General features: G+C 35.7%; 1 protein-coding gene across 8 annotated transcripts; it reads right to left on the bottom strand.

The window, feature by feature from the left end:
• Positions 1–937: 937 nt before the first annotated feature.
• LOC122292810 lies at positions 938–8012 on the bottom strand. Of its 8 annotated transcripts, none has more exons than XR_006237035.1 (5): positions 7554–8001; positions 2974–3088; positions 2784–2879; positions 1852–1944; positions 938–1256 (listed from the first exon to the last, which is right to left on the bottom strand). XR_006237035.1 is itself a non-coding variant. In XM_043101333.1 (5 exons), exons 2-5 carry the CDS (start codon positions 3097–3099, stop codon positions 1248–1250), a joined length of 297 nt encoding a protein of 98 aa, XP_042957267.1. In that variant the 5' UTR covers positions 3100–3108; positions 7554–8012; the 3' UTR covers positions 938–1247. The 8 variants fall into 8 exon arrangements, 4 of the variants coding, with proteins under 4 accessions (XP_042957267.1, XP_042957264.1, XP_042957266.1 ...); XR_006237033.1 differs by having other exon boundaries at positions 1852–2690; positions 7554–7996; XM_043101333.1 differs by having other exon boundaries at positions 1852–1917; positions 2974–3108; positions 7554–8012.
• Between the last annotated feature and the right edge of the window lie 7886 nt (positions 8013–15898).

The raw sequence follows: 15898 nt of genomic DNA, 5'->3' as shown, positions 1-15898 counted from the left end.
TTATATTGGAAACTTATGTCAATAGAAAAAAATAATTCACAGCACCTTTGAAGCCTCACAAAAACTTAATTGCGATGCGGTTCGACAAATTGAGACTGACTTCAATTAGCTTTTGCTACTACTACACATCTATGCAAAATGTTATTATTGGCAACTATGTCTTTTGGAAAATACTTTTTAGGAAGAATTGTGTATCCTCCAATCTGCCTTATTGCCAGCTAATTATTTTCCCCACTTTAGGAATTCATTGATGATTCAGTTATGCCAAAAATAACTATTCTTGGGCATTATTTTCTCTGCGATAGCTCAATCTTGGCAATGTTGTTTTACATCTAATTCTGAATACAATGACCGACATATTGATGGTAGAGATTTAAGGGTCCTGATGATGCATTCTTGCCGAAAAGCCTCTATTCCCACAAAACAACTCCATGTACATATCTGCCACAATTACCTAGCATAGCAAAAGATGATTTCTTGCTACTTTCCTTCCCTACCATTTTGCCACTACTACACAATATGATAAATATGTAATTAGTATATATACAACGGTGACCTCAATCAGATTTTTCTCCATAAATTAATGCTCAATACATAATTAGTAATTTGCAACCTATGCATGTTGCAGCTGACATATGGCTTTGATATGATCATCATGCCATCGGTTTTTGAGATGAAAAATATAAAACCAAAATGTCAACATTGTTACTATAGGTCAACTTGACATCTTCCCCCTTAGTACATTTCCAAAATAAGTAGGAGAAATCAAGTGGACACAAATATTTGATTACCCTATCAACTCACAAACAAGGCACATCCAAATGAACACATCTATTTTATATATCACTTAGTTCTCCATTAAACATATTTCCATCCAAATGCACCCTGCTTAGTTAGTCAATATCCAGCCAACATAAACCATAAATTGGACATGATCTTATCAACACATATCACTTAATCATCAATTCTAGTCTCATTAATTACATGCTTCCTATAATTGGCATTCTGTTCAATCTGACATGACCAGCCAATATACATAAACACGATTCCCATTTCTACGTCCCAAAACAGAACTATTACAGATCAATATATATAGCATGGTTTCTATTCTCTTCCTTGGTCAAAGGTATCTGTGGGGTTCTTCACTCAAAAAAAAAAAAAAAAAACACACCTCCAATTGTCCACATCATGTCAAGGTTGGCCTCATTGTGTCTTCATTAGTACAGTTCCTTCAAATTTGCTAGGCTTCATACTCCCTGCACATATATTTTGAGTTGAAGTCATGAAAATCCATTTTTTTAGAGTTGAGTTGCTTCTAATATAGCAGAGATGATAAATTACCAATATTATGACAATATTGGACGCTTACTATGTACCCTATGCCATCATGCAATTGACTCTACTCTCAGCCACCAATTGCATGTATTTTTATCCAACCATGCAAAGTATTTTGTTAATCTAAAGCAGGGATAGTTTGAGTGGATATCCAACTGTCAAGAATACATACCTTTTGAGCACATATATTTTGAGTTATTTTCATGGAAATCCAACATTTTTACCTATGAGTTCCTTCCTAAATAGCAGGGCTGATAAATGACCAATATCATGTCATTCTTTGACACTTACTAACTACCCTATCCCATCATTCAAGTGACTGTACTCTCAGCCACCAATTGCATGTATTTTTATCCAATCATGCAAACTATTTATTTAATCTAAATCATGGACAGCTTGAGTGGATATCCAAATTCACCATAAATAAGCATATGATAGTGTTAAATGGAGGAAAAAAACTATGAATTAGGACTCAATCAACAATATTAAGTTCCAGAAGAGTGTGGAATTGCATACCTTGCTCAAAGTTTTTTGCACCAACATGGCAGCAAGTATTGCCATTGTCAACCCATACAAGGCTGACTGTTAAAGGAGACGCAAACTTCAGAACTGATGCCACATCCATACAGGTGCACAACAAAAATTATCAAAATGTATTACTACTTATCACACCTTACTTCTTTCTTCAATCAGGACTTCCCAAAAAGTAAAAGCTGGGTAACCAAAAAACCAAATACCCAGGATGCCTAGGCATCCATGCGAGTCTCCTGATGAGACTCTTTGATTGTATTCCAGGTGAAGAGATACGATCTGTCAACCATGATTCTCTCTCCATGACTTCCTCACATATTTAATTCCTTACTCTGTTTTGTATACGATCTTATTTTCCATGTATAGCATGATAGGCAGTGATTATATTTCCATGTATAGCACAATAGACAGCCATGATGTTAGCTGTACATAACCGTTACTCACACCTGTAATTTCTATTTAAGATGAATACAATACCAAAGGAAGGTAAGTTAGTTTTCCTACACCAGGTCAACTACACGATTGTTCATCAATTTCTCGTAGTCTTTAAATTGATTCTTGAAACTATGCAACTCATCTCTTAGTACCTCTAACTCGCTCTTGTACAAATTTGCTTAATTCTTGTTCCTTTCATTCTCTTCAACAATACGAAGATAGTCCCTATTTTTGTGCAATGCTATCGAAGGTTCAGGTATAACCGAATGGCCAAGTTCTTTTGCATAGCCTGATCTATGTCCTAAAACCTCCTTGAAAGCTGCATTGCACTTCTCATTGTTGTTTTCTGTATTCACCTCAGTCTCATCCAATCGCTCAAGCATTAGTTTCTACATCCATGGAGTAGAAAACACCATTAATGCAAGCATGTGTAAGCTTTTAACAATTCAAAATACACTCAACAGATACTAAGTTCGACTTACGTAGTTGTGTTCTGCTGTGTCAGTGATAAAGCAACCCTTCTTTCTTGACCAATGCACTTCTTTGTAAAATCGTATCAAGTTTGGGTCTTGTTCATTCTAAACCATGAGCACATTTGTTAGTTAACGGGAATCACATTCATAAGAAAGTATACGTGCTAGTAGATGAATGGGAAAAACAAGGAAGACTAACCATTTCCTCCAAAATTCTAACAAATGACTTTCTCCCTCCTATATAGTTCACCTTTTGTTTCTGCCTATTTTTCTGGTTTCTCTTTGACATTTTCTGAGGGTGATGTCCATTGGACCTGTCTACCATCAATAGAATCTGATGTTGAATCATATCAATCATGTCTCAATTAACTCATCATGTGTAATTAGCAAATTAGCAAGACAAATAGTAGGCAACACAAAAGGGGAAAAAAGAAAATGCCAACATAAGGTTGCACATAGGCAAAGAAAGATATAGACCCCTAACACACAAGTGTTAAATAGTGTGTGTAAAGTGAGAGTATGAGACATAATGACCAAGTGTTAGAACTGAATTATTAAGTTGCTTAAGTGAGCCAATGGTAATAAATAGTCAAGGAAAACCAGACTTAATTATGCAGCAGATTAATGTAGTTGGGTTACGGACATAATAGATGATATTTGCTCTCTAAAAGAACAACAACAACAACTGGTTGTAACAAGAATAATGTGACATTCACACTGAACAGCCACCTTAAGTTTAATGTCCTGGCTTTGCCATATAGTGAGCTCATCTTTACGACTATTAGTTGCAAGTGATATTGGTTTAGGCAAGATGTTTATTTTGAGTGATGTGCTAAAATGCAAACTCACTCAATGTGCATAGCAGAGCAAGAGGAGGTGAGTCTGTGGTCCTAAAGGGGAGAATCGGTTATGAGCAAGGCAAGTGCAAGGAGCACAAAGGAAAAAGAAGCCTAGCACAAAATTTTACATTTTAAATATTCATCCTGGAAGGAAAAGGAGTCAGCATCTGTATGATTTTCCAGAGTTGATAGCATCCTATCATTTTCATGCTATATCAGATGTTGTTGGTACTGGATGGGAGAAATGAACAAACATTGAGTGACTAGTGATGTAACTAGGCTTGGGCATTGTTGGTACTGGATTGTGGGTCGTTTAAATTGATGTACATCATCCTATCAAGTTACAAAGCAGTCTACATTAGAAACAGCAATCAGTTCAGATTATTAGAATCCTTGTTGTGGTCGCGATGAGGCACAATAGAAGCATTAATCTAGCAAGAATGATCCATTGTTCAATTGCATATTCTGAAATTGTTTACCAAGTGAAATAGGTAATTTTGTGATAAAATACAACATTGGGAAGGGTATGGTTGAATTATATGAACAATAGTCTCTTGACAGAGTTAGTATTTGAAGGGAAAAGGGTTTCAGGTTTACATTTGATCATATCCATGAAGAGTGATTGTTGTTGCTAAGCTGTTTGGTATAAAAATGACTTGAACATGTAAAGTTTACAGAGAGACTCTATCCAATTTTTTTGCATCTACTAAGGTTTGTTATGACTCAACCATTTTCTTGTTTGCAAGATCAGTTACATGTCAAGGTGTGGGGCAGAAAATGCCAGCATCACCAAATCGATTTGGACTGTAATGTAGATATGCTGATGTATTTTCTGTTATAATTAGATTAAAAAAATCATTTCATACACTGTGTTTATGATCTTCATAACAAGTCCATGAAGATTCATTATCACATACATTCCAAGCTCTCGTTGTCTATGTACAATCAGATTGTACATAGTATTTTCAAGATTGTTTTGGTAGTTTGCATTGTCCCCATCTAATATATCAAATGGATGTTTTCCCCATAGTATTTTCAAGTTATACGTTCTCCACTTGGAAGAATGTACGTATTTTCAAGTACGTTCTACACTTGCAATTGGAAGAGTACACAAATCAAGATATCCTGCCATAAGCATATTACCATGGTAGGGAGGATGAACGGTGAGTGAGCTACCAAAAAGCTGAATTAGTTTCAATAGTGACTGCAGAGATGTCAAAGTGCAAACAAAATAAAAGGGACTGGTGCAAAGTTGCTAATTCAGCAATAATGTTAGTTCCTTGTCCCAAAAACTAAGAAAAGCCAAACATTAGTTGACCAGAATGATCTCACAAAAGACCACAACCAGATTGAATAAGCTGCACTTTTTGAGCTCTCAAAGTGCATATCTGACTATAGGATTGTTGTGTTTAAATTTATTTAAGCAATTGCCATTGTTTTTAAAAAAGTGCTTCTAGGAAAATTTTCCCTTGGAGTGTTATTCAAGTCAAGGTCCATCATATCAGTATAACTTAGTAATCGTTTTATTCTATTAGGCTAATGTTTTTGATATATCAAATTGGATTTATATGTGCACACATGTGATTTAAATGCTTAATTAATATACCTAATTTATTTGAAGTGCACTTTCGACACATCAAATACTTATCAAACGGCTTGAATATAAGCTTGCAATGAATTTAGTTAGTCCTCTCTATGATGGCTCTCCATAGTTTTTTTTTCCTCCATGTATATATAAAAAAAAAAAGTTTTTAGAGGTGTTTAGAATTTTATGCGACTCTTAACATTATAAGGATGGTATCCACTTACTTATTAAAAAAAAAAAAAGGATGGTATGCAATTAGCTTAGACTTGTATGTCTCCCCCATCTTCCCCTAGTTTTTTGTGAAGAAACTCACTGGATCTTTTTGATAGAAGGTATAAACAGATAAATTACCAGTGATCAAAGTTGATATTTTTTGCATCATATGGATGTCATTAACTTGAACGCAACACTGAGATCACTCGAGGGACACATTGACATTGTAGCACAAGCATCCTTGGTATATCAGCATTGGAAGTGGTATGTAAGCATGGGATTATTTTGTGGAAATAGAATTTGTTTTTCTACCCTAAAGAATATCTAACTCCGCTTTTGTTAATTATAAGTCTGCCTGTTGCCTGTTGCACATAGAACAACCCTGAATAAATGTCTCGCAATTTTCAATACCTACATTTATGTATCTATTTCTTCATAATTGGTTTTTAGAGTTTCTTGAGTTTGGGATTATCGCATATGAGAATTCGCTCAACCAGTGGTGGGTTCTTTACTATATTGCATGACCTTAGAGCCAGTTTTGTAAGCTTCTTTTTTAACTTGCAGTTTTTTCCCCTTAGGTTGGTAACCTATAGCTTCATATATTGTGGGTTTGGAGCATCCTCTTCTATCACACGAGACCTTAAGAGTATCTTGTAATTTGCATTTGCTTCAATACATAGCCATGTAAAAAGACTTGATGAGGACCTGAACAATTTTGCTGAAGATCTAAAGCAAGGTGGCTAAATTTCTATGTTATATTGTATCATGTCTTCAATGATTTTGAAAGAAGTTCAATTCCAGTATATCAAACTATTAGAAGCCTTTTTGACTAAAAGCACATAAAAGAAACCAAAGAATTAATCTGCTTTGAAAGTGGAAAAGTTTATTACCTATCTCATGTTTTGTTTTGTTTTCATATTTTCCAATTTTCTTTAGAGGGAAAAGTAGCTCCAGATAAACGGGTAATTCTACCCCCACTACCTATAGCCCCTGTAAGTGAGAACCGCAAGTCATTCTATGGAACACCTCAAGCAAAAAGGCTCGATTACAGGGATAGGGAATTTGAACTCATGCCTCCTCCAGGAAGCCATAGAAAGGAATTTGCTGCCCCAGTGGATGTTGATCAACCTATTGATCCAAATGAACCCACCTACGGTGTCTGTCATCAGGTCCTGACTTCTGTTTCAGTTTTGTTTTGCTCATATTCAATTTGAAAGCTTTTTTGGATAATTTATCAGGATTTCTTTTTCCAAGATTTTTGATTTGTTTACTAATGTACTATAATTATCTTGATCTTTTAGGTGTCATTTGGAGATATGATTGCTTGTGAAAATCTAAAACGTGAGTATCATTTTCTGAGCCTTGTTTTTTTCCTCTTGTTATCTAGTTATAATATTGCTTACGGCTTCTTTTTACTTAGATGGCAACAATGCATTAGATACAAAAGTTTTATTAACCAATAACAAGTCTCAGTTGTAGCTAGCCACTTGAACAAATTTACGTGTATATATATATATAAGCTACTTGAAAAAATTTGCAGAAATGCTTGTGTGGGTCCACACTCCATATTTAATTTGCTCTAGTTCATTGTGGGAGATCTTAAAAACTATACAATAACTGCATTAGTAAAGACCGCATGAATTGAAGACGTTCAATTATGGATTAGCCCCTACTAAACCAGTTCTCTTTAGATTTTATCTTTTATTCCCCCCACTAGTGGTTTCAGTGTAAAATGAAAGAACTTGAGATATTGGCAACATGGTCGAGGGAAGGAGGAGAATCGGATACCAGCTTAAGGGAAGCAAGATGTGAATATTGGGGGAGTGAAGAACTTACCCATATGATGTTTAAGAATATTTTAATTTCCAGAAATTGATGTAAAGTGTTGGTTGTCAACAATGCATTTAAACCCTAGCTGTTAAAAGAGTTTTAAAAGCTTCTCACAATCTGCCGTGTCCAGACTATTGGCATGTAGAGTTTTCTCAACTATATAACATGCTACTAGCGATTTTCGTGTGCTATAAATCTATCAAGAAATACCTCTCATCCCCTCATCTTACATATCAACAAATTAAAACTGAGACAAACAGAGAAATATAGCATCATAGGGGTAGCAATGGAAAATAACGAAAGCTTTTGTACCTGACCGTAGCTTCCAACTACCCCCCTTGATAGCTCACAGTAAAGGCAGCCAAAACCATTGATTTTTGTAAGATTAGTGAAGGGAAGGGGATGACTGAGCACTGACAGCTAGGGATAGAATCTCCCGATACTACTGCGAATCGACCAGAAAAATGATTCTCAAACCATGCTTGTGTTGTCACAGTCAATGACGATTCAGTGGTCGCTGGTTCAGAGCATATCGATTACGGTAGCAATGCTTCACAATCTATGATAATAAGTAGGAATTTTCGCAATTGGCTGTCGGTTTCGCCCAAAATGGAAGTATTCTAGAACAATGATAGAGACACTGATGAGAAGAGAGGGGAAAAGTCCCGCGGGTTCTAGGGGCTATTTATATAATGGTGACTTTTACTCGTCCTAAAAGGATTGAGTGATTAATTAATGGGAACCACAGTAGGTGGCGACTGTATGTCATTAGAACAAGAACAAATACAAAACGTGAAGAAATTGACTTATAATGTCAAAATTATTTATGGTGAAAGTTTGTTGCCGAAAGTAATGATTTTTATTGACAATATCATCTCGTATTTCTAGAGACATGAATATTGCGAATAAACACATGTATCAGCAGCAAGTTATGATCCACGAGGAAATAAATGGTGGCAAAAAGTTGAATTTGTTGTAGTGCCCCCAACCCCAAAAAAAAATAATTCAGTCCCATATATCAAGTTATTAGTGGTTGGTTTGTTCATGTTAATTGTCGGGTGCTTGCAACCTTTCTTTATGCTAGCTGTTTTCGAGCTAAGAGAGTGGAGCTTTGGAATTTTCTGAAAGTGCAAAATTCTTGTGGCCTTTCATGGTTCATTGGGGGGATTTTAATATAATTCGAAGCGATACTGAAAAGGTGGGTGGCAAGGCCTCTCAGGCAAAGAGGGAATTTAATGAGTGTATTCATGATTGTGCGTTGGTGGATCTCCCTTGTGAAGGAAATAGATTGTTGTGGTGTAATGGAAGGTTGGGGGGTAGAAGAATATGGGCACGGTTAGATCAAGTGCTAGTTAATATGCAATTCTCTAATTGCTTTGAGGACATTACGATTACTTATTTGCCACGAACCTCTTCGAATCATGCACCAATGCTTGTTTAGCTAATCAGAAAACGGGATTCAATTGTTCGGCCATTCAGATTTCTTCGTATTTGGGGTTCTCATGAGGGATTTACTCCTTTAGTGCAGGCGATATGGAATAACAGAGTGAAAGGGTGTGCTATGGTACGCATCAATAGGAAGTTAAAGTTGCTCAAAAGTGCTATGAGGACTTGGAACAATGAGGTCTTTGGTTGAGTAGATGTAGAGTTAAAAAGATTGGAAGACCGTATTATTGGGCTGGAAATAGATATGTCCAATAATTTCTCGGTTCAGGTTGAAAATGAATTGTTGAAATGTAAGCAAGACCATCTGCAGTGGGTTCATTGAGAGGAAGTTTTGTCATGTCAAAAATCTCGAATTGAGTGGCTCGTCAAAGGGGATTCTAACATGAGTTTATTTCATGCTTCAATGAGGCTCAAGAAAACAAAAAACAAAAAAAAAAAAAAATAGAGAAGATGAGGCTTGATGACAGAAGAACACTAGTGTGCTTTAAAGGTGGATGAGCCTTTGGGTTTTGGCCAATTTCGCCTAATCAATCTTTCCTCAGTTGTTTATAAAATTATGTCGAATATTATGGTTTTTTGATTGGCTTCGATTCTGGCTAAAATTATATCCCCTGAGTAGGCAGCGTTTATTCAGGGACGAAGTATTTTTGAGAATATGTTGTTGGCCCAAGAATTGGTACAAGGAATTAATAGAAAAGTGATAGGTGGAAATGTGATGCTGAAAATTGATATGGTCAAAGCTTATGATTGAATTAATTGGAGATTTTTGTTAGTGATTCTATGTTGATTAGGATTTTTTGAAAAGTGGCGAAATATTGTTTTTAATGCTATTTCATCCCCTTTTTACTCGGTGATGCTAAATGGGTGCTTTAAAGGATTTTTCAAGACTTTGCGTGGACTACGGCAAGGTGACCCTCTTTCCCCTTATTTATTTATTTTTCCGAGGGTTTCTTCTCGAAAGCTTTAATAAGAATTCAGTTTGGGTCGTATTAAACATTTCCATCCTGGTGGTGGTTATCCGATCTCTTTTTTGCTTTATGCGGATGATATTTTGATTTTTGCTAATGGTGGGAAGTCATCTAAATGAAATCTTATGGTGGTGTTACATAGATATGAATTGATGTCTAGTCAGATGATTAATTCGAGTAAGTCCTCAATGTTTTTTTCTACCTCTATTTCGACTGATCATAAAAATAGATTGAAGATGATTTCAGGTTTTGAGGAAAGTCGATGGCCATGCACGTACTTGGGCATTCCTTTATTTGTGGGGCGCATGACAATCCTAATGTTTGATTCATTCTTGGCAAAAGTTCAAAAAAAGTTGGTTTGGTGGAAAAGTAAGCTTCAATCTTTTGGAGGTAAAATTGTTTTAATCAAACATGTTTTGAATAGTATGCCCATTCACACGCTCTCTATCTTGAACTTACCAAAGGGTGTGATCTCGAACCTTCAGAGAATTTTTTCAGATTTTCTCTAGGGCCCTTTGATGGAGAATAAAAAAATAAAGTGGATATCATGGAGGAAAATTTTTTTGCCGGTGGAATAGGGTGGACTCGAAAATCAGGATCTTCATGAGGTTCAAGAATCCTTGCTTATGAAATTTGCTTGAAAATTAATTAAAGGCAATTCAATGTGGTCGGATTTCGTTTCTACCAAATATGTTGGAAATTCTCATATCTACTCAGTGATGCAACTTAGGAAAGGGACTCATTTTTGGAAGGGTATCATGGCTCTCATGCCGAAGGTACTAGGAGTGGCTTATTCGGGGAGGTCAATCTAAGTTTTGGTTGTATAATTGGTTAGGAGATAGGCCATTGATTGCTTCTATACCTATAATAGGAAGTGTAAATCTGAATGTGCTGATGTCTTCACTAATATAGGGTTGAATTTACATACTTTGAGGGAGATATTTTCGGACAATATGCTTAGGAAGATCCATGATTCTGGTATAAGGTTACGGCAAGGTTATGATATTATATGTGTGGAAGCCATCAATTGATGGAGAGTTCACCACAAAGTTAGCCTGGCAATTATTTCGTCAACGCGGTGATTTATGTACTTGGAAGAAATGGCTTTGGTAGAATTGAGAAGATGTCATTTTTTGTTTGGCATGCTAAGAGGAGTGCTATCCCAGTTGATGATATTATTCAGCATTTAGGCATTCCTCTAGTTTCTAAGTGTGAGTGTTGTGTTCAACCTCAAATGGAAACTTTGCATCATATCTTGTGTGAGGGAAGAGGAGCTCAAAAAGTTTGGAAACAATTCCTATTGCATAAGAATATCACAGATTCAGAATTGGAAGGGGATAATGAGTCTTTGGTGGCAAAGAGCCTCAATGTCTTCTCAGGTTGGGTGGCTTCAAGGGGTTCTCCCTATTGCTATTTCTTAGGCATTATGGAGAGAAAGATATGCGGCCAAAATGGAAGGTGTTAAATTCATACCTGATGATGTTATTTGATTTGTTAAAGTCTTAATCAGAGATATCTCGAGTAAGCTCAAAAAATTTCATCGCATGGGCATTAATGATCAGACGGTAATGGAGATGTTAGCATGCCTGATTATTTTTGTTTATATAAAGAGACAACATTTAATTGCTTGAAAACTGCCAGAGAGAGGGAAGGTAAAGCTGAATGTGGATGGAGGTTCTTGCAGCAACCCAGGAGAATTAGGTGGGGGTGGCATTATTCGAGATTCTAAAGGCGAAGTAGTGGCGTGTTTTGCTCATTCATATGGGCATGCCACTAATACCATCGCCAAATTTAAAGCTCTTCTTGACGGACTTCGGTTGTGTAGGCAATTGGGTTTTAGGGATATATTGGTAAAGTTGGATTCAACTGTTATAGTTGGATGGTTGGCATTGGAGGGTGTGCAAGTATTGGTTTCTATGGGATTTTTGGGAGGAAGTTAAAGATATTGTTTATGAGTTAAATGTTCGTTTTCGCCATATTTTTAGAGAAGTTAATATGGTGACAGATTTTTTGACAGAGCAGGGGACTCAAGGTTTCAATTCAGATTTTTGTGACGTTAATTCCATTTAAGGTCCTATTCGAAGAATAATTCGCATGGACAAACTTGGCATCCCTTATCTTAGACGTTGATGGATTATTGGGTTGGTGGGTTGTTTTGTCTATTTTTGGTTGTGTTTATTTTGTCTTCCTGGGATTTTTGGCATCTGAGTTTTGTTTCTTTTGGTAATATTTTGTAAACTCTCAGGTGACTTATTTTGTTTCCACAGTATTCCTTTGTTATAAGTGAGAGCTTTTAATAAAATTTGAGAATGGATCACTTATGAACACGTGACCTTCGACTCTTCTTTAAAAGAAAAAAAAAAGTTATAAACATCATTGTACTAAAAGTAAGTAACATCCCAAATTAATGAGGAAAAAATGGAACAACAATAAGGAGAGCATCTTCAAAATGAGTAGATAACAAGAAATTCTACGGAACGAACAAAGCAAAAGCTTTCCCAATAATCAAAGATTTCCCAGATTTCAAGAACATCAAGTCCCATCACAGTTCTCAAATATACTTTTCTTCACAATAAAGAATGGGTTCAAAGACCTCAAGATTCCAGAACTACAAATATTTCAAGAAAAGTATTGAAAAATAGGAATAATAAGGAAAACATCTTTAAAATGTGAAAGTAACATATTAACAAAGTATTATTCTTCAACCAATAGGTAAAGGAGAGCTTGAGGCAGCACTCAAAGGCATCTCCTAGAAATAAAGAGAAATGATAAGGAAAAAAAGGAATTACAACAATAAGGAAAGCATCTCCAAAATGAGTAGATAACAAGAAATTCCAAGCAACCAACAAAGCAAAAGCTTTCACAATAATAAAAAATTTCTAAGATTTCAAGAACGTCAAGAATCTGAGTCATGTGTCCAAGAGAATAAAACAGAGAGCATGATCTTCAAAAGTAATATGATAACTTGATGAATTTTAAAATATTCAAAAGTTAAAAATTTGTTTCTTTATGAAAATTTGTAAATATACTATCCCTCTTATTATTAATACTCGTATAGTTAAAATCAAATGCATATGTTGTATGTTTGTTATTTTCAGAATAATAATACAAAAAATCTCATCCTTTACACTAAAAAAAACTATAGCATGTTTGAAACTATAAATACACTTCAAAAAGTGTTATAAATTTGATATTACTAAATAAACAAATGAATAAGCAGAAATTATTTAGAAAAGAGAAAAAAAATTAATACAAACAAATACAGATTGATTTTTTGAGAAAACATTTCATGAATAGTTAGTAGTACTAGACCAGACAGGTGTTGACGAAGGTGAGAGATTTGGCAGAGGGAACATGGTAGGAGGAGAAAAATAGATCATAAGTGGGTGGTGAGTGATCTCTAGACCAGACTTGGAATTGACCAGATTTGCCACATCATAAGTGTGTGGTGTGCGATTTATGTACTGTTTGGCCATACAAAATTCTCATTTCAAATATAAAATTCTCATCTCATCATTACAACTTTCTTAAATCTCCATATAAAATATAATAAATAATTTAACTTTTTTCCTACTTTTTCAAATTTTAAAATAATAATAATATTAAAATATAATATTTTAATATTTAATCTTAAAACTCAAAATTTTTATCTGAGAATTCTCAGTGGCCAAATAGAACCTGGCCACCAAATCCTAAATTTCCTCCTCCTCTTTTCTCTCTCTCTCTCTCTCTCTTCCCTTCTTCCTCTTCACCATTGACACCCTCAGCCATTTCTCACAAACCCCTCTCTCTTTTTCTCCTTTCATTGCTTGTCTCTCTCTCTCTTAAAGTGCGAGCAAATTGGAATATTACATATTTGCTTTGGTATGGTTTCATTTCATACATACGTGTATTCATTACCTTTTTTTCATTCAAAAATTAGCCAGAGTATTAATCCGTTTGTGGAAATGAAAACATGTTAAATTGAGAGGAGAAATCAAGAAAAATGTACAAAGTCGATGTCGAGATAAACAAGGAAATTGTTGAATGCCAACGCGACCTAGAGCTTTCTTAATAAAGTGCAAGCGGAGTAAATTACAAAACGGAAAAATTCAATAAAAGTTAAAAAGTACTATAAATAAACAGTAAAGAGTCAAAGACAGTCGGCAACAGACAAAAAGGACAAAAGAAATTGCCATTCTGCGATGAAAGTAGGGGCAAAAGTGGAAATAAATTAGCGAACTAAGAACTATTGTTCAAATCATTCAGGAGCCTAATCGTAATAACATCCAGTTATACAGGGGCATAAGTGGAACATAGAGTGCCAAACAAACTTACTGTAGATTCCTGTACGCACGTCGAGAGCCACTTTTATAATATACTAGTAGGCTTGAACAAAAAGGCCGAAAACCCGACCCGACCCATTTTCCGAATTAGACCGACCCGATAACTCGACCCGTTTTCGGTTAAAATCAGAAACGAGTATTACCCGTTACCCGATTTTAACCCAAATAAATTTTGACTTGCCGTCTCGCCTGAAACCCTAAGCCAATTGAGAGAGGATACGATCAGGAGAGAAGAAATAACAGGGCGACCCGTTTCAAGAAGAACCAGAAGAATAGCGAGCACGTCAGTGATAGGCACGGCCGTATCGGTAAGCACAAGAAGCACCGAGGAGGTAGGGGAAACGCCGGAGGGATGTCCCACCACCGCATCCTCTTCGACAAATACCATCCGATTTCGATTTTAACCCCATGAACAAAATACTATGCCTTCAGAAGATCTACAAAAGGGTAAGCCCCATTTGTGGCCTGATAGTCTATCTTCACAGTTTTTCTCTTGTATGTACCATTGCTTGCTTGTCAGGCTATATTCCATCTGATCTTTGTTTGATGCTTATGTACAAGAAAGTGAACCCTTTCATATCTGTTGTCCCAGCGAAAGGGGTGTTGAATGCTATAGGCAGAAAATGCTTTCTATACTGTCGATCCGCTCTCAATCTCTCTACGGGAAAGAGCTCGTGCTATAGCCAGAATGCTTGCAAGTCAAGCAGAAATCTCCCTCGCCCAAGCCAAAAAAATAATAAATAAATCGGGTAATCGGCTAACGGGTCATCGGCATGGAACATATTCGGTTCAGGTCGGTATTTGGTGTTTTCGGGTCGGGTCGAGTCGGTGAACAGTCCTATATACTAGTAGAGAAAAGTCTAGTTGCAAGCAAACTTGTGCACTAATATGTGTATCAATTTATTGTGATTGGTCAAAAAGTAAGTTTTATTGAAAACAGTGCTAATTTAACTTTTAAGTATGAAAGAATCAGTATTGGTATGCAGATTAATACGCGACTTTGCTTGTATGTAACAAAATTCTACTAGTAGTGGACCTTAGACGTTTGCCTAGTGAGAAAATAACCTAATAATAAAATAATATACATATAAAGAAAAAGTAACATACACATCATAATAACATACATGTCAAAATAAAATTATTTTCATTTGATTGCATTTTTGTGTATTTTAATTAAATAATTATTTTATTTAATATAATTAGTGGCTCTATTGTTTTAATTTTAACGTATTTTTTATTGTATTATTTTATGATTTATAAGTTATAAAATTTATTTTGATGTTCTTTCTTGATATTAATTATTATTTTGCATTTAAATTTCTCTTTAATTTAAATTAATTTATTATTAGATTTAATTATTTTATTTTATTAATATTGAGTTGTGGTGTTTTTATTTAGTTTTTATTTATTTTTATTGTACTTTTTTGTCTTGTTAGACTTCTATTTTTCCCGTGGGCTTTGCTTTAGTGGATTTTTCCTTTGATTTTGGACCAAACCCTTTCAGTTTTCGGGCCCAACTCATGTACCTTAAGCACAGGCCGCTTATTCCCTTAAGCGGCGCCGTTTTGGTCCATGCCCTTAGGGCTTTAATTCTTTCTTCTTCCTCCTGCCGGCGCCGACTACTTCTCCTCCATTTTCATTTTTTCTTCCTCTGTTTTCCGTGTGTTGATGCTGCTGCTTCTCCCTATTTCTACTTATTTTCATTTCTTTTGTTTTCTCTTCTTTTCTTCTTCTCCTGTCGTGCGCCACCTGGTTCTTCTTCTTCTCATTCCAGTCGTGCCCAGCTACCCAACCTCCACCGAAAGCCATAGCAGCCCAGCAACGCCGCACAGCTCTTCCCCACACAGAAACAAACAGCTTGAAGCCTCTGTTTTGCTTCCTAAAAACAGAGCAAATGCTCAACCGTGCCCAACCAACG

This window comes from Carya illinoinensis, chromosome 13, assembly GCF_018687715.1.
Source record: "Carya illinoinensis cultivar Pawnee chromosome 13, C.illinoinensisPawnee_v1, whole genome shotgun sequence".
Classification (NCBI taxonomy): Eukaryota; Viridiplantae; Streptophyta; class Magnoliopsida; order Fagales; family Juglandaceae; genus Carya; species Carya illinoinensis.
This window is presented reverse-complemented; position numbering and strand designations above follow the sequence as displayed.

What these genes read in the sequence shown, in the direction of transcription:
- LOC122292810 (XM_043101330.1), bottom strand. Translation starts at nt 3,099, where the DNA reads ATGGTAGACAGGTCCAATGGACATCACCCTCAGAAAATGTCAAAGAGA. An exon ending in TTAGAATTTTGGAGGAAATG is followed by an intron (nt 2,880 to 2,973) that starts GTTAGTCTTCCT and finishes CTCATGGTTTAG; the next exon opens with AATGAACAAGACCCAAACTT. An exon ending in ACACAGCAGAACACAACTAC is followed by an intron (nt 2,691 to 2,783) that starts GTAAGTCGAACT and finishes CCATGGATGTAG; the next exon opens with AAACTAATGCTTGAGCGATT.